Raw genomic sequence first — 11843 nt, 5'->3', positions numbered from 1 at the left:
GGCGAGCGACAGCGGGCGAGCGACAGCGGGCGAGCGACAGCGGGCGAGCGACAGCGGGCGAGCGACAGCGGGCGAGCGACAGCGGGCGAGCGACACTCCCTCCCAGCTCCTTGGGCCCATCACTATGAATGGCTTTGGCTCTATACAACACTTCTTAGCAGCAACTAGAAAGATTAGTGTTATCAGTGTTATTTTTCCTCCTGGAACTAAAACACACCATCATGCCAGACACTCATGCGAAAACAATTCTGTTCCAGCTGAAACTAAGACATTCAGATTCTCTCAGCTCCCGAGAATGCTGAGTTTTAGCAGTGATGTTTATGTGCCACTTGTTCAGGAACTAAAATTCTACAATCAGTTCTACTGGGACCACTTCAAAATATATTCCCTGAACCAATGTGATCATGGCTAGGTTACATCAATAAAAAGACATTCAAGTTCATCTATAGTAATATTACTTTTAGTTCAAAATCTGGATTAAGGAATGCTTTGTATTGCATGAAAGGTCTCAACTGCAGCACTTAAACATGTTAATTTAATCATTACCTGGATAGGACAGGTGATTCATCAACAGAAATGTGTCAAGTGTTTCAACTCATCATTATTTCATCAGTGGTCCAAGCTAGAAAATACAGCTGCACTACTGACAACTACTCCTATTTCCCAAACCTGTAACCAACTTTCTAAAAGGGCTGGGAAGATTCAGAGTATCTAAAAATCACTCACATCTTGGCCTACACTAACAATCATTGGGTTACAACACAACAAAGCTGTGATAACTTATAATTTAAAAAAGCAGAGGAAAATTAAGTAGAAATAAAAAAATGTTTTTGCACTGATCAAATATAACAGTAATACAATAAAGAGAAAAAAATGAAATTCACATGGAAAATACATAAAAATTACACGGTTATGACAGCTTGCTTGCAAATGAAGTCAAATATTAAATATTTAAAGTCTTGGTTCAGTGGTTTAAAAAGAATCAAGAAACTTTTATAATACTGCAGACTTTTGGACAATTATGCAAACGTACATAACTAAGTTGTTTATCTGCTCAGCCCTGAACTAAATTGAACTACAATGCAGAAAACAAAATATCAAATCTAGCTCAGAAGCCTTCAAGTTTGAGGTAGTACTAAAAAGACACAGGTAATCATATGGTCCTCAGTTTACTGTAGCATGTGCAGGTACTGTAGAAATCAACTGCTAAATAACAATTCTTCATAATGAATAGCTGCATCAAATAGTTCAGTTGTAACTATGCTTACCAGGCAGGGAGGAAATTAGCAGCTCACTCCTTTTCAAATCTTCCTTTCTTTTTCACTGCTGTTTCTGTAGAGCTCATTAAATATGAAATGACTGTTACCAAGTATGCTTTTCTGAGGTAGAATAAATTATATAAGAATAAGGTGACATCTTCATTCAAGCATACCTGAGAGTTAATTGTTCATTTTTCATAGAAACTTTTTAGGTACTGAGTTCAGAACTGGACACTATCAAAGGATACATTTTTGCAAGACTGGGCTAAACACCTCCCAGAACAACAGCTGCTACATAGTAATAAAGACTCATTTAGCCATTACAGTATTGAGTTACAGCCTTTTTCATGCAACAAGCAGATAATTCATTGCTAGATAAACAGAAAATGCTAGAGACTGACCAACCTAGAACCTTTCCCTTTCCCTCATTTCTCTTGATGTAACTTTATTTTAGCTGATAAAATACTACAGTCTGAAAGGAACTTGCATTCAATATAAACAGCCATGATTTTTTCAGGACAAATTACTAAAAAGCAAGGCTTTCTCATTAATGCAAAAAGGAACTTCAGTTCTTAACTACAGGCTTTCCCTCTCCCTCTCTTCCTTTGAATGAGAATTTACTCTCTTTTACACAACAACAGAGAGAATTTACCAGAAGCAGAAGAATCAGGATTTGGCTCTGAAACAATTAGTTTATATTTCTTCATATTTAAATTGAGATTAGCTGCACTAGGTTTCATTTCAAGCACTCCAGGGCTGGCAAAGGAACAGACAACTTTTGGTTCTATTTTTTCCAAAACTCTGCTTCTACAAAGCCCATATTGTAAGCCCATATTGTAAGTTAAAATAAAAATGGATTCCTACTAAATCGAAACTACTAGCAGTCATCACCCCACTCTGTGCAGCTCCTTTTCTTTTTCAACTCGCACTATCGTAAGTATCAGGTAACTAAAATGTACCGACAGTAAATAAGGATGGTAAGTCTGCTGCACGTTTGCAACAGAAAAGAAAGAGGAGGAAGGGGGGGAAGGGTGAGACACTACATACTATCAAGGGGCTCTTTCTAAATACTGCATCTATAAAACCTTTAAAAAGTTATCCCATAAAGACTTCAATATGGATTTGTCACAATCATCAATGCACCCATTCAGGGAATATGTTTTGGAAGGATCTCAGTAGGAATGCTTGTAGAATTTTAGGTTATGCCTGTTTTTAAATCTCAAGCAGGGCCACACAGAACAGGCAGCACAGGACCATGTCAGGGATCTCCAGAGAGACAGACTTCATAACCACTTCTGACAACCTATGCCAGTGCTACATCATCTCCACAAGACCAGTAATGACAACAAAAGTGTTTCCTGATGTTGGCAAGAATGAGGTCCAGCAGAGCAGAACTGGTAGGTAAGTACACTAACATAGCTTTTGTTAATTTCAGTCTTCCAGCTCTGGGCTATAAGGACTCAAATCCACAGCAAGCTGGCAAACACTCTTTCTACTCCCACTTGCAGAGGCCTTTTCCTTCAGGAATACCAGTTCTCTCCTGGTACACTGTTTCTAACAATAAACCTCACCAAGTTGGTCTTGATAGAATTCTCCTACTAAGCAGGTGTCATGGTTTTATGATTTTTGTTATCAGTATTCCACATCATAACATCATGTAGTGCACTTTGAGTTAAACAGTTAATGCTGCAGTCCCGTGGATTGTCAATAGTTCTGGGTACTTGTCCCAGAAGAGAAGAACAACATCTCCCAGAAGACTTCACTGCTCCATTTTGTTTGGAGGGAAAGATAAAACTGGGACTCACAAGACTTCCCTTTTGCTTCTGCTTGTCTCTGCAGTGTGTGCTCTCTAGCTGTCTCACCTTCACCATTAGAGTAATGCCTTTGGTTTTTGGACACGCTCTCTCATTTTATTAGCTTCAACTCCAATTATACTGTGTTATCTCATATCCATCTATCATATTTAATAAACTAATTTTCTCCCTTAGCTTGTAGCTGCTGTTTTCTTTTCTTAGGCCCATTTCCCTACATTTTCCCTACCTCCTCTCCCCACTGCATAAGTCCCTCCACCCTATTAGTCAAGGAACTCGGCCAGACCAGGTCAGAATCATAACAGCAGGCTTCATTCTTAAAATATTAGCAATTCCTAGTAAGTTAAAAATAACTAAATCCTGAGAACTTTGTTTGGGACTAACCTCCAGAAAGAATGTTTTAAGAAATGCATGCATATAACTGCATACAATAACTGTAACGCTGAACAAGTGAGGTTCATCCACACTGTTCATCCACAAAGTTCAGGATCACTTGTAGAAGGTAAAGAGCACATTCCTTCCACATTCAAACATCACCCTCTCTATCTGTGAGAGGTATCATTACGTGTTGGAAGAGTGTGGGAGGGAGGGGATGGGGCAAGAGATCCATTTAGAAATGGTAGATGGTTCTAATACCACTAAGCAAAAAGATATCTTTTTTCCCCACTATGCATCAGTGGAAGAGACAAATGCATTCTCTTACTAGGAGGTAAACCATGCATGAAGAAAGTACACAGACTGCTTCACTAACATATAGTAACAAAAGTTGAATATTAACCAGACTAAATCAGTACACTGGATCAAAGCCCCTTTACCTCAACAGCTTGCAGAAATCACTTATCGAGTTTTCTCCAGATTTCATTCTGCCTAAGGTCTTTCTCACAAGTATCCTATGGAGAAGAGGCAAGTCTGTTCAGTCCTACACAGAAAGGTAGGAAGAGTAAAGGAGAACAACAGTAACAAGCAGGCAACAATGCCAGAGGCAGCTGAGTCTCTAGTCTGTGCATCCAGGATGAGTATCTGTTCATCATTACAGTGAGTGATTAAGCAGAAGGACTAAGCATTAGACTGAGACCATAACACAGATAGAAAAATTAAACAAATGACTGTTCTTGAGAATTTTAGCAAAGCAATGCACAGAAAAGCCTTCATGCCTGAGTGGATCAGGATCACTTCCTCAGTTAGAGGCTGAATTCCATCTGTCAACCACTAAGCACACATCACTTGCGCATTCCTAAAAGCCTGCAGAGGCACTGGCTTAGTCTGGAACCCATTCAAATAGCACAGTAATAAAAACATATCATTATACAAGTCCAGTTGCCTATGGCAGCTCCCCTCGCACACTAGAACAAAAAAACAAAAAAACAACACACCACCAACAAAAACAGGGCACAGTATTGCGTCAAGGAAAGAAATAAAGTGAGGTAACATTCATATTTAGTCCAGAAGGAACTCCAGAGTTGAATGCTACAAATTTCGACATTAATATGAATTTTATTTCTTTTAAACTGCAAGAATTTAAACAGAGCACATCGCACATTACTTACCTCTGCATGAAATGCCTTGGCTATCAATTACTTGTTTGCAGAATCCACAAATTTTGGATTTCTTAAAGGATTTGTTTTTGAAAGTATGAGACTTTGATGCTGTTTCCCGAGGCTGGAAGAAAGGGCAATAATGTCAGATTTTCCCTCAGTTTTTCAGTCATACTTTCAAACAAAACATAACAGCAGCATGTCTATAGTACCACATTTCATATGAGTTTTCCACTCTTAAACGTGGTAAATAACAAGCCACAAGAAACTTATTGTGCAAGACATTTTACATCTTAACTCCAGATTTCCCTATGACAATATTCTACAAAGAAATAGAGAATAACCTCCCCAGTATGAACAGCCTTCTCACCTAAGGTCTTACCTACATGAAAAGTTGAACTGGTTCAGCTTAAACTGGTTAAAAATTAGCTAAGTAATGCACTCAGTTATCATGGTAACCAATATAACTTGTCTTGCTGCAGCAGAGGTTTCCTTATTAATGAAAAGTACCAAAAGCCAAATAGGCAAGTCTGATTCTAGCACAGTTTACTAACTTGAATATCAATTTTGCTTTTTTTTTTTCCTTGCATAGGAAAATACATCAGTTTAAAGTTACATTTTTTTTTCCCACAGTATGTCACAGTAACTGAAATTTAATGTTAAAATATAACAATGAAATTTCTGAGGATAGAAAATCAGGAAATGCCACATATGCTATGGCTTCTATATGGCTAATTATTATTATGGCTTTAGGTAACATGAGGCTACTGAAAGTCTGAAACAGAGTCAGTACGTCCTCTGGAAGGGTGTAACAACCTTCAGTTTCATTGGCAGACTTCTGGAAAATAGCATTAACCGCGGAACTGAAGGATAATTCATTGGTAATTCATTCATAATTCCTGGTTCCTTTCTTTCATTAAGAAGAATTCAGTAAATCAAAGGAATTACATAAAATAAGGCCGTATTTCATGAAATGGGTTAGGAAAGTGCAAAAAGGAACTCACAAAGGCAGTAATATCATAGTAACTATAGAACAAAACAAACCCTGCCTCTAGAAATATCAGTCACATTTTTAAAAACAAAGGTATTTCCTATGAACATCAGAACCCCCAGATACCTTTCCACAAAGCTGCACTCCAGCCTCTCAACCTCCAGTCTATACGTCAAAAACTGCACCACCCCAGGAGGGGAATCCAGCACTTGTTTTTGTTAAATTTCATATGGCTAGCCCTCCAATTTGTCCCTGCAAGGCCTTTCTACCATCAAGAGTTAACAGCTCCTCCTATTTAGTATCATCTGCAAGCTTACTTAGTAGGCATTGCAGTCCTGCATCCAGATCATCGGGATCAAATTGAGCCCAGCAGAACCCGACTACTGACTCACAACTAGTATGATACTATACTATTTACTATAACCTTTTCTATACAATTACTATTCTAAGCTTCAGTACTACAAGTGGGCTTGCATTCAACACTTCAACTGCACCGATTTTCAGAAGCAAAAGTGTCCAAAGGCAGAAAGCTGTCTCTCTGCACACATGCAGGCCAGACCACCACACTGCCGACTATTTGTCCATATGCGTTAAGGAAAGATTCACTGCGTGATGCAGTGAGGTTACATGGGATTTCTTTGTGGTGTTAAGCACTATGGCCCTAGATAAAAAGTTTAGTCATCTCTAAAAACGTCCACAGTGAAGCTGCTGTGCAGGCACAAGAACAGTCTTAAAAATGATGTATCACAGACCTCGGGCACTTCAACTTACTGTTTCCACAAGGGCCTACCTGAAACTTCAGAAGAGCTCTTAAGAGCATGAGTGGCAGCAATAAACTCTGAGCAAGCCACTTAAGTATATTAATTAGCAGAACTTAACAAGGGAAACAGCAGAAGAACCCTTACTGGTAAAAGTACTGAATGAAATATTGGAGAAGTAAGTTTGAATTGTAATTACAATGCTGCATTACACATTTCAATCACTAACCACAGAAGATAAGTCAAATTCCCTTACACCTCCCCATTTCTAAACTTACTGACCCTGCTAAAGAGTCTGCCCCCTTCTTTCCTGTAGCCCCCCCTTAGATACTAAAAGGCTGCTATCAGGCCACCTCACAGCCTTCTCTTCTCCAGGCTGAAGAGCCCCAGCTCTCTCAGCCTGTCCTCATAGGAGAGGCATTCCATTCCATGGGCCATTTTTGTGGCCCTTCTCTGGAAGCACTCCTACAGGTCTACACCTCTCCTGTACCAATAACTCTACATCTAGACACAGTATTCCAAGTGAGGCCTCACCAGCACGGAATAGAGGGGCAGGATCATCTCCCTTGACCTGCTGACCATGCTTCTTTTGATGCAGCCGAGGATACGGTTGGCTATCTGGGATGTGAGGGCACATTGCTGCCTCACTTCCAGCTTCCCACCCACCAGTACCTGTGGGTTTTTTTCATCAGGGCTGTGCTCAATCCTTTCTTCCCCCAATTTGTACTGGTAATGGGGGTTGCCTCAACCCAGGTGCAAGACCTGATTTGTGGAACCTCATGAGGTTCACGTGGGCTCAAGCCTCTCTAGGTCCTTCTGGTGTGCTGACCACACCCCACAGCTTGGCTTCATCAGCAAACTTGCTGAGGGTGCACTCAACCACACTGTCAACGTCACTAATGAAGATATTAAAAGAGTATCTGCCCCAGCATCGACCCCTGGCGGACACCATTCATCACCAATCTCCATCCAGACACTGAGCCATTGACCACCACTCTGTGGTGGAAGAATTGGCTGCAGGATCACGTCCATTGAACTGTCCACCCATCAAATCTGTATCTTTCCCATTTGGAAAGAAGGATGTTGTGGGGCACCCTGTCAAAGGCTCTACTGAATTCAAGATAGATGACATTAGTGACTGTTCCCCTTGTCCAAAACACAGAAGACGTTTTTCAAAAGACTAAAACGTCCCGGAGGAAAAGCGTCATTCCATCCAAGTAATGCAACTTAGAAGGTTCAAGCACTATGCCCAAAGAGCTGAGAGCCCCTCATCTTCAGTCTCTTTCTATCTTAGGAATCAGTAATGCAATCATCTCCACTGGTATTCATAGAGTTGCTGTGGCTCCTCTGCTTTGTGGATAAGAATATACATAAACACATATGTATGTGTATGTATCTATATATCTTTTATATTCTATCTACTCTTTTCCCTCCAAAATTCTACTCCTCAGTAAAATTTAAGACATGTCTCCAGCTCTCTCATAGAAGGACAGTTTTGCACTATAACTTTCCAGAAACTTTATTCTATATCTAGATCCAACCCTCCCCTACCCAACCACAATTTCCTACCTTCCAAACACTTCTTGCACCATTCCAAAAAAAGACAACTGTCACAAGAACTCACCGCTCAGGTACTGATTTTTAGTGTAAGCAAGTCTTGACATTATTTGATATTTATGTTTCATATGAAATGGACAGATTACTTAGTTGATCAATTAAATTAATTTTACTCTTAGATGTTTTGAAAATATTCTGCAACAGTCTTTGCATCTCAATTAAATATATATATATGGACTTTCTGTTTCTTACCATTTCACGATCAGCACTCCAAGCAAATCAGTTAAGTAGTTCAGGAGGTTCAGTACTAACAAGGGTTTACATAAGAACTCTGAATAACATACTGTGAAAACTAGAGTACCCACAGTTTCTTTGTTATCACCTGGTACAGTTTCTTTGGCTTTCCACTAAGATGCCAACAAAAGGGGAAATAAAGGAAACAATAATGGGAGGGAATATGCAATTACTGCTTTTTTTCCCCACAAAGCTCAAGGCCAGAATCTAAATTGCTTGCAATTGCTAGGGGCAAAAACTGGAAAAAAACAGTGCAGAACCACATATTACAAATTGAGATTTTGCCTGGAGAGGAGGCTGTAATTACAGCTGGTCACAATTCTTACCATTATGAGATGCCTCTTTTTCAAAACAAAAACTCTCTTCTGCTTACCACAAAAGGAAATCAAGTATCTTTGGCCATGATCTGTTCCCTATGGCCTACAGAAGTACAATGAAGACACAAGTTTACCCCATACTTACATCAGTGTAACAGTGCAGACTGTTTCAAGATTTATACAGGTATCCTCAGCTATGATGAATTTCAAACATTTCTTATCACTGAGCGTTTTCATTATGTAGCAACATGCTGATGATCATCAGAAAAAATTCACAGCAGATCTCTCAAAGCTGTATGTAAAACTTCTGAGATATTTTATATTTTAAGAAAAGAGAAAGAATTTAAACAAAAGACCCTCTCCAGATTTCAATTAAGCCAATACCAACTAACACACTTAAAGTACAGAATTTGCTAAGGTATTTTTTGCAAAACAGATACAGCAACTCCTCTTTGACAGGATCTTAACACTGGTTTATTAATTACTACACCTATGGAAGAGGCATTCACAATCTGATTTCCAAACACCATACCAAGTTAGTAACAATATACAAAATCACTATGAAGAACAGAATGGACCAACACTTCTATAACTCCAAGCACCTTCTCATCACACAGACTGCAATAGTGATAATGATAGTTGATATTTTGTTTCTTAAATGTAATATTACAAAATCAAACCTTCAATAGAAGTATATAGATACTTTTACTCTATCCCAGAAAAATAAATGAGCTTTAGCTGATTATTCACAACTTTTACAAGACTAGTTCCCTCCAAAGTCACCCAGGCAGTGATTATGTTTATGTGGAAATACAATTTCCAATAAAATAATCAGACTTTATAAATGAAACTGAAAATTCCAGATGTTACTTCATAAGGAGGGAAAAAAAGGCAAGATCTGTTTGCATGTTATTGTTTACCTCCAAAACCTCTAATAATTTATGTAATTTACTCAAGCTAGGAGAAAAACAAAAAAAGCCCCATAAACTTTCCCTATGTCAGATCCTACTGCTGAATTTTACATGGCCTATAAGAGCCCTCAGCACTGTGTTTACACTACATTTCTTCAAGGTACTTCATTACAAAAGAAAGACAAGCAGCCCAAGCTAGAAAAAGACTTTTTTGACTTCAGATTACTTTGACAAAGGGAGACAACATACAGTGTAAACCAACCCAACTGGCTCTCCCCCTGCACCCTTGCTGTACCATGGACACTGGAAGATCCATCCCTACTCAGGTATTCAGTCAAGGTCCATTAACAGACATTGCTCTATACTCAAGCTGCTCAGCAGAAAGGAATCTGGGGGTGCTGGTGACAGTAGGATCAGAATGAGCCAGTAGTGTGCCATGGCATCCAAGAGGGCAAACAATAATTTGGTGTGCATTATACACAGCATAGCCAAAGGTCAAAGGCAGAGGCTCTCACACTGTATTTAGCACTGCAGCAACCTAACCTTGAACACTGTGAGTAGTTCTGGGCTCCACAACACAAAGAGGATGTGAAAGTGCTTGAAGTGTCACTACAGGAGAACAAAGCTGTAAAGAGACTGGAAAGCATGTCTTGTGAAGAGAGGGCTGAGGACACTTGGGTTGTCTAGTCTAGAGAAAAAGGCTGAGAGGCAATTTCATGGAATGGCACAAAGCTGCTCCAAAGGGGAGACTCAGACTAGATAAAAGGAAAAACTTATTTATCAAGAAGGTGGTAAAACACAGTAACAGGCTTCCCTAGTGAAGTTGTTCATGTCCCATGCCTCTGACTGTTCAAGTGGCCCTTAATAACATGCTTTAACTTTACCTTAGCCCTGAAGCAGTCAAGAAATTGGACCTGATGATCTTTGAGGTCCCTTCCCTATACTAAGAGTTTGTACTATTGAACTATTCTAAGAGTTCTAAGAGTTCTAATTCTAAGAGTTCCTCATTTGGATCTGAGGGAGTAGGGCAGGGGTCATCTTCTACAAAGAAAAGTTGAGGGATCTGATCTTATCCAGCCTGGAGAGGACTCCAGGAAGACCTCCCTGCAGCCTTTAAATAGCTCATCTAAGAAGAGGGAGGCCTACTTATTACACAGACAGATACTGACAGGATAAAGGGAAATGGTTTTAAACTAAAAGAGAGGAGGTTTAGGTTAGATATTAGGAGGAAATTCCTTACTCAGAGGGTGGTGAGACACTGGAATAGGTTGACAAGAGAAGTTGTGGATGGCTCATCCCTGGAGTTATTTCAGGCCAGACTGGAGGGGGCCGTGGGCAACTTGATCTAGTAGCTGGCAGCCTTGCCCACAGCAGGGGAGTTGGAAAGGAATAATCTTTAAGGGGTCCCTTCCAACCCAAGCTATTCTACGATTTTAATTCCACTACTTCTGTCAAACTTGGAACATGTTGGTTCTTTCTGTCCCCACAACCTTCTGTGGCAACTCTCAATTGTTTTAAGTGTTTTCATTAAAGCAAATTCCCACTACTTCTAACAAGTGACACTTCCTTGTGCTGCGGGATTGCGTGACTAGTTCTGCTTTAAACTTACCTACCATATTTATGTTTTTGTAAAATCTTGATTATACTCCTCCTAAGCTTTCTGTTTCTCAAATTGAGGAGTCCCAATCCTCTCAGACTCTTGACTAAAATCAGCTGTAACATCCCCTCAAACATTTTAGTCACCACTTTCCATTCATCCTTTCCTCTTCCATCTTATATTTTTGAGGAAGTAGGGATCATACACACAATATTTCAAAGTTCCAAATGAACAATTAAAGGAAAAAGAGGAGCAAAAGGGGGAAATAGGTTTGCTCCAGAGTTTGTTCAACTCTGGTAGTCTAGCACATGTGTATCTAGATTTTGATTCCCATGTTCCTAATTCCAGCTGTCAGAAAAACAAACATTGGTCATATACTGACTCCTGTACACAAAGCTTTTCACATTAGCTCTTGACTTAGAACTCTGAACTAAAAAGTTGAACAGACACAAATTTGCATAAGATATGACAAAAAAGCAGTAGCATAAAGCCAATTTGCCATGGGATTCTGGAATAGGGGATAGCAGCCTTAACAGTTGTATCAAGTGATGCATATGGATCTGTGTCTAAACACAACAGCAATCTCACCACTCTAACAAGAGACAGAACCTATGCCTCACAGAATTAACTATGATTCTTCCAAATAGCATAATTTACATTTGTCATTTGTATACATTCCAAATTTATAAGCTACACTGGTACCAGAATGAGGATCCTATCTAAGACAGGTCTTCACTTTCATTACCCTTTCTTACCTCTCCATCACTCGCCTTGGAGAAGGACATTTATCTAGATCAGTTACATGCACTCCAC

At 39.5% G+C, this 11843-nt stretch overlaps 1 protein-coding gene across 32 annotated transcripts in view; it reads right to left on the bottom strand.

Annotated features, from left to right (window-relative positions):
- Nucleotides 1-11843, bottom strand: part of TNS3 (tensin 3) — a 290201-nt gene that overhangs the window by 225275 nt on the left and 53083 nt on the right. For 20 of the 32 annotated variants that reach the window (XR_002433899.1, XM_021382346.1, XM_021382352.1 and 17 more), the window contains one exon: nucleotides 4618-4729. The exons of 2 other annotated variants lie outside the window; for them this stretch is intronic. Coding sequence is in view for 6 of the 30 variants with exons in the window: in XM_021382346.1 (XP_021238021.1) it covers nucleotides 4618-4729 (112 nt within the window). In the remaining 24 variants the exon portion in view is untranslated. Of the gene's footprint in view, nucleotides 1-1268; nucleotides 1341-3885; nucleotides 3961-4617; nucleotides 4730-11843 lie in introns of all 32 variants that reach the window. 10 more of the 32 variants (XM_021382355.1, XM_021382359.1, XM_021382372.1 and 7 more) reach the window with 3 other exon arrangements.

Source organism: Numida meleagris, unplaced genomic scaffold (genome assembly GCF_002078875.1).
Source record: "Numida meleagris isolate 19003 breed g44 Domestic line unplaced genomic scaffold, NumMel1.0 unplaced_Scaffold218, whole genome shotgun sequence".
In the NCBI taxonomy this organism is placed as follows: Eukaryota; Metazoa; Chordata; class Aves; order Galliformes; family Numididae; genus Numida; species Numida meleagris.
Note: the sequence above shows the minus strand (reverse complement) of the source record. Positions and strands in the feature narration are given on the sequence as shown.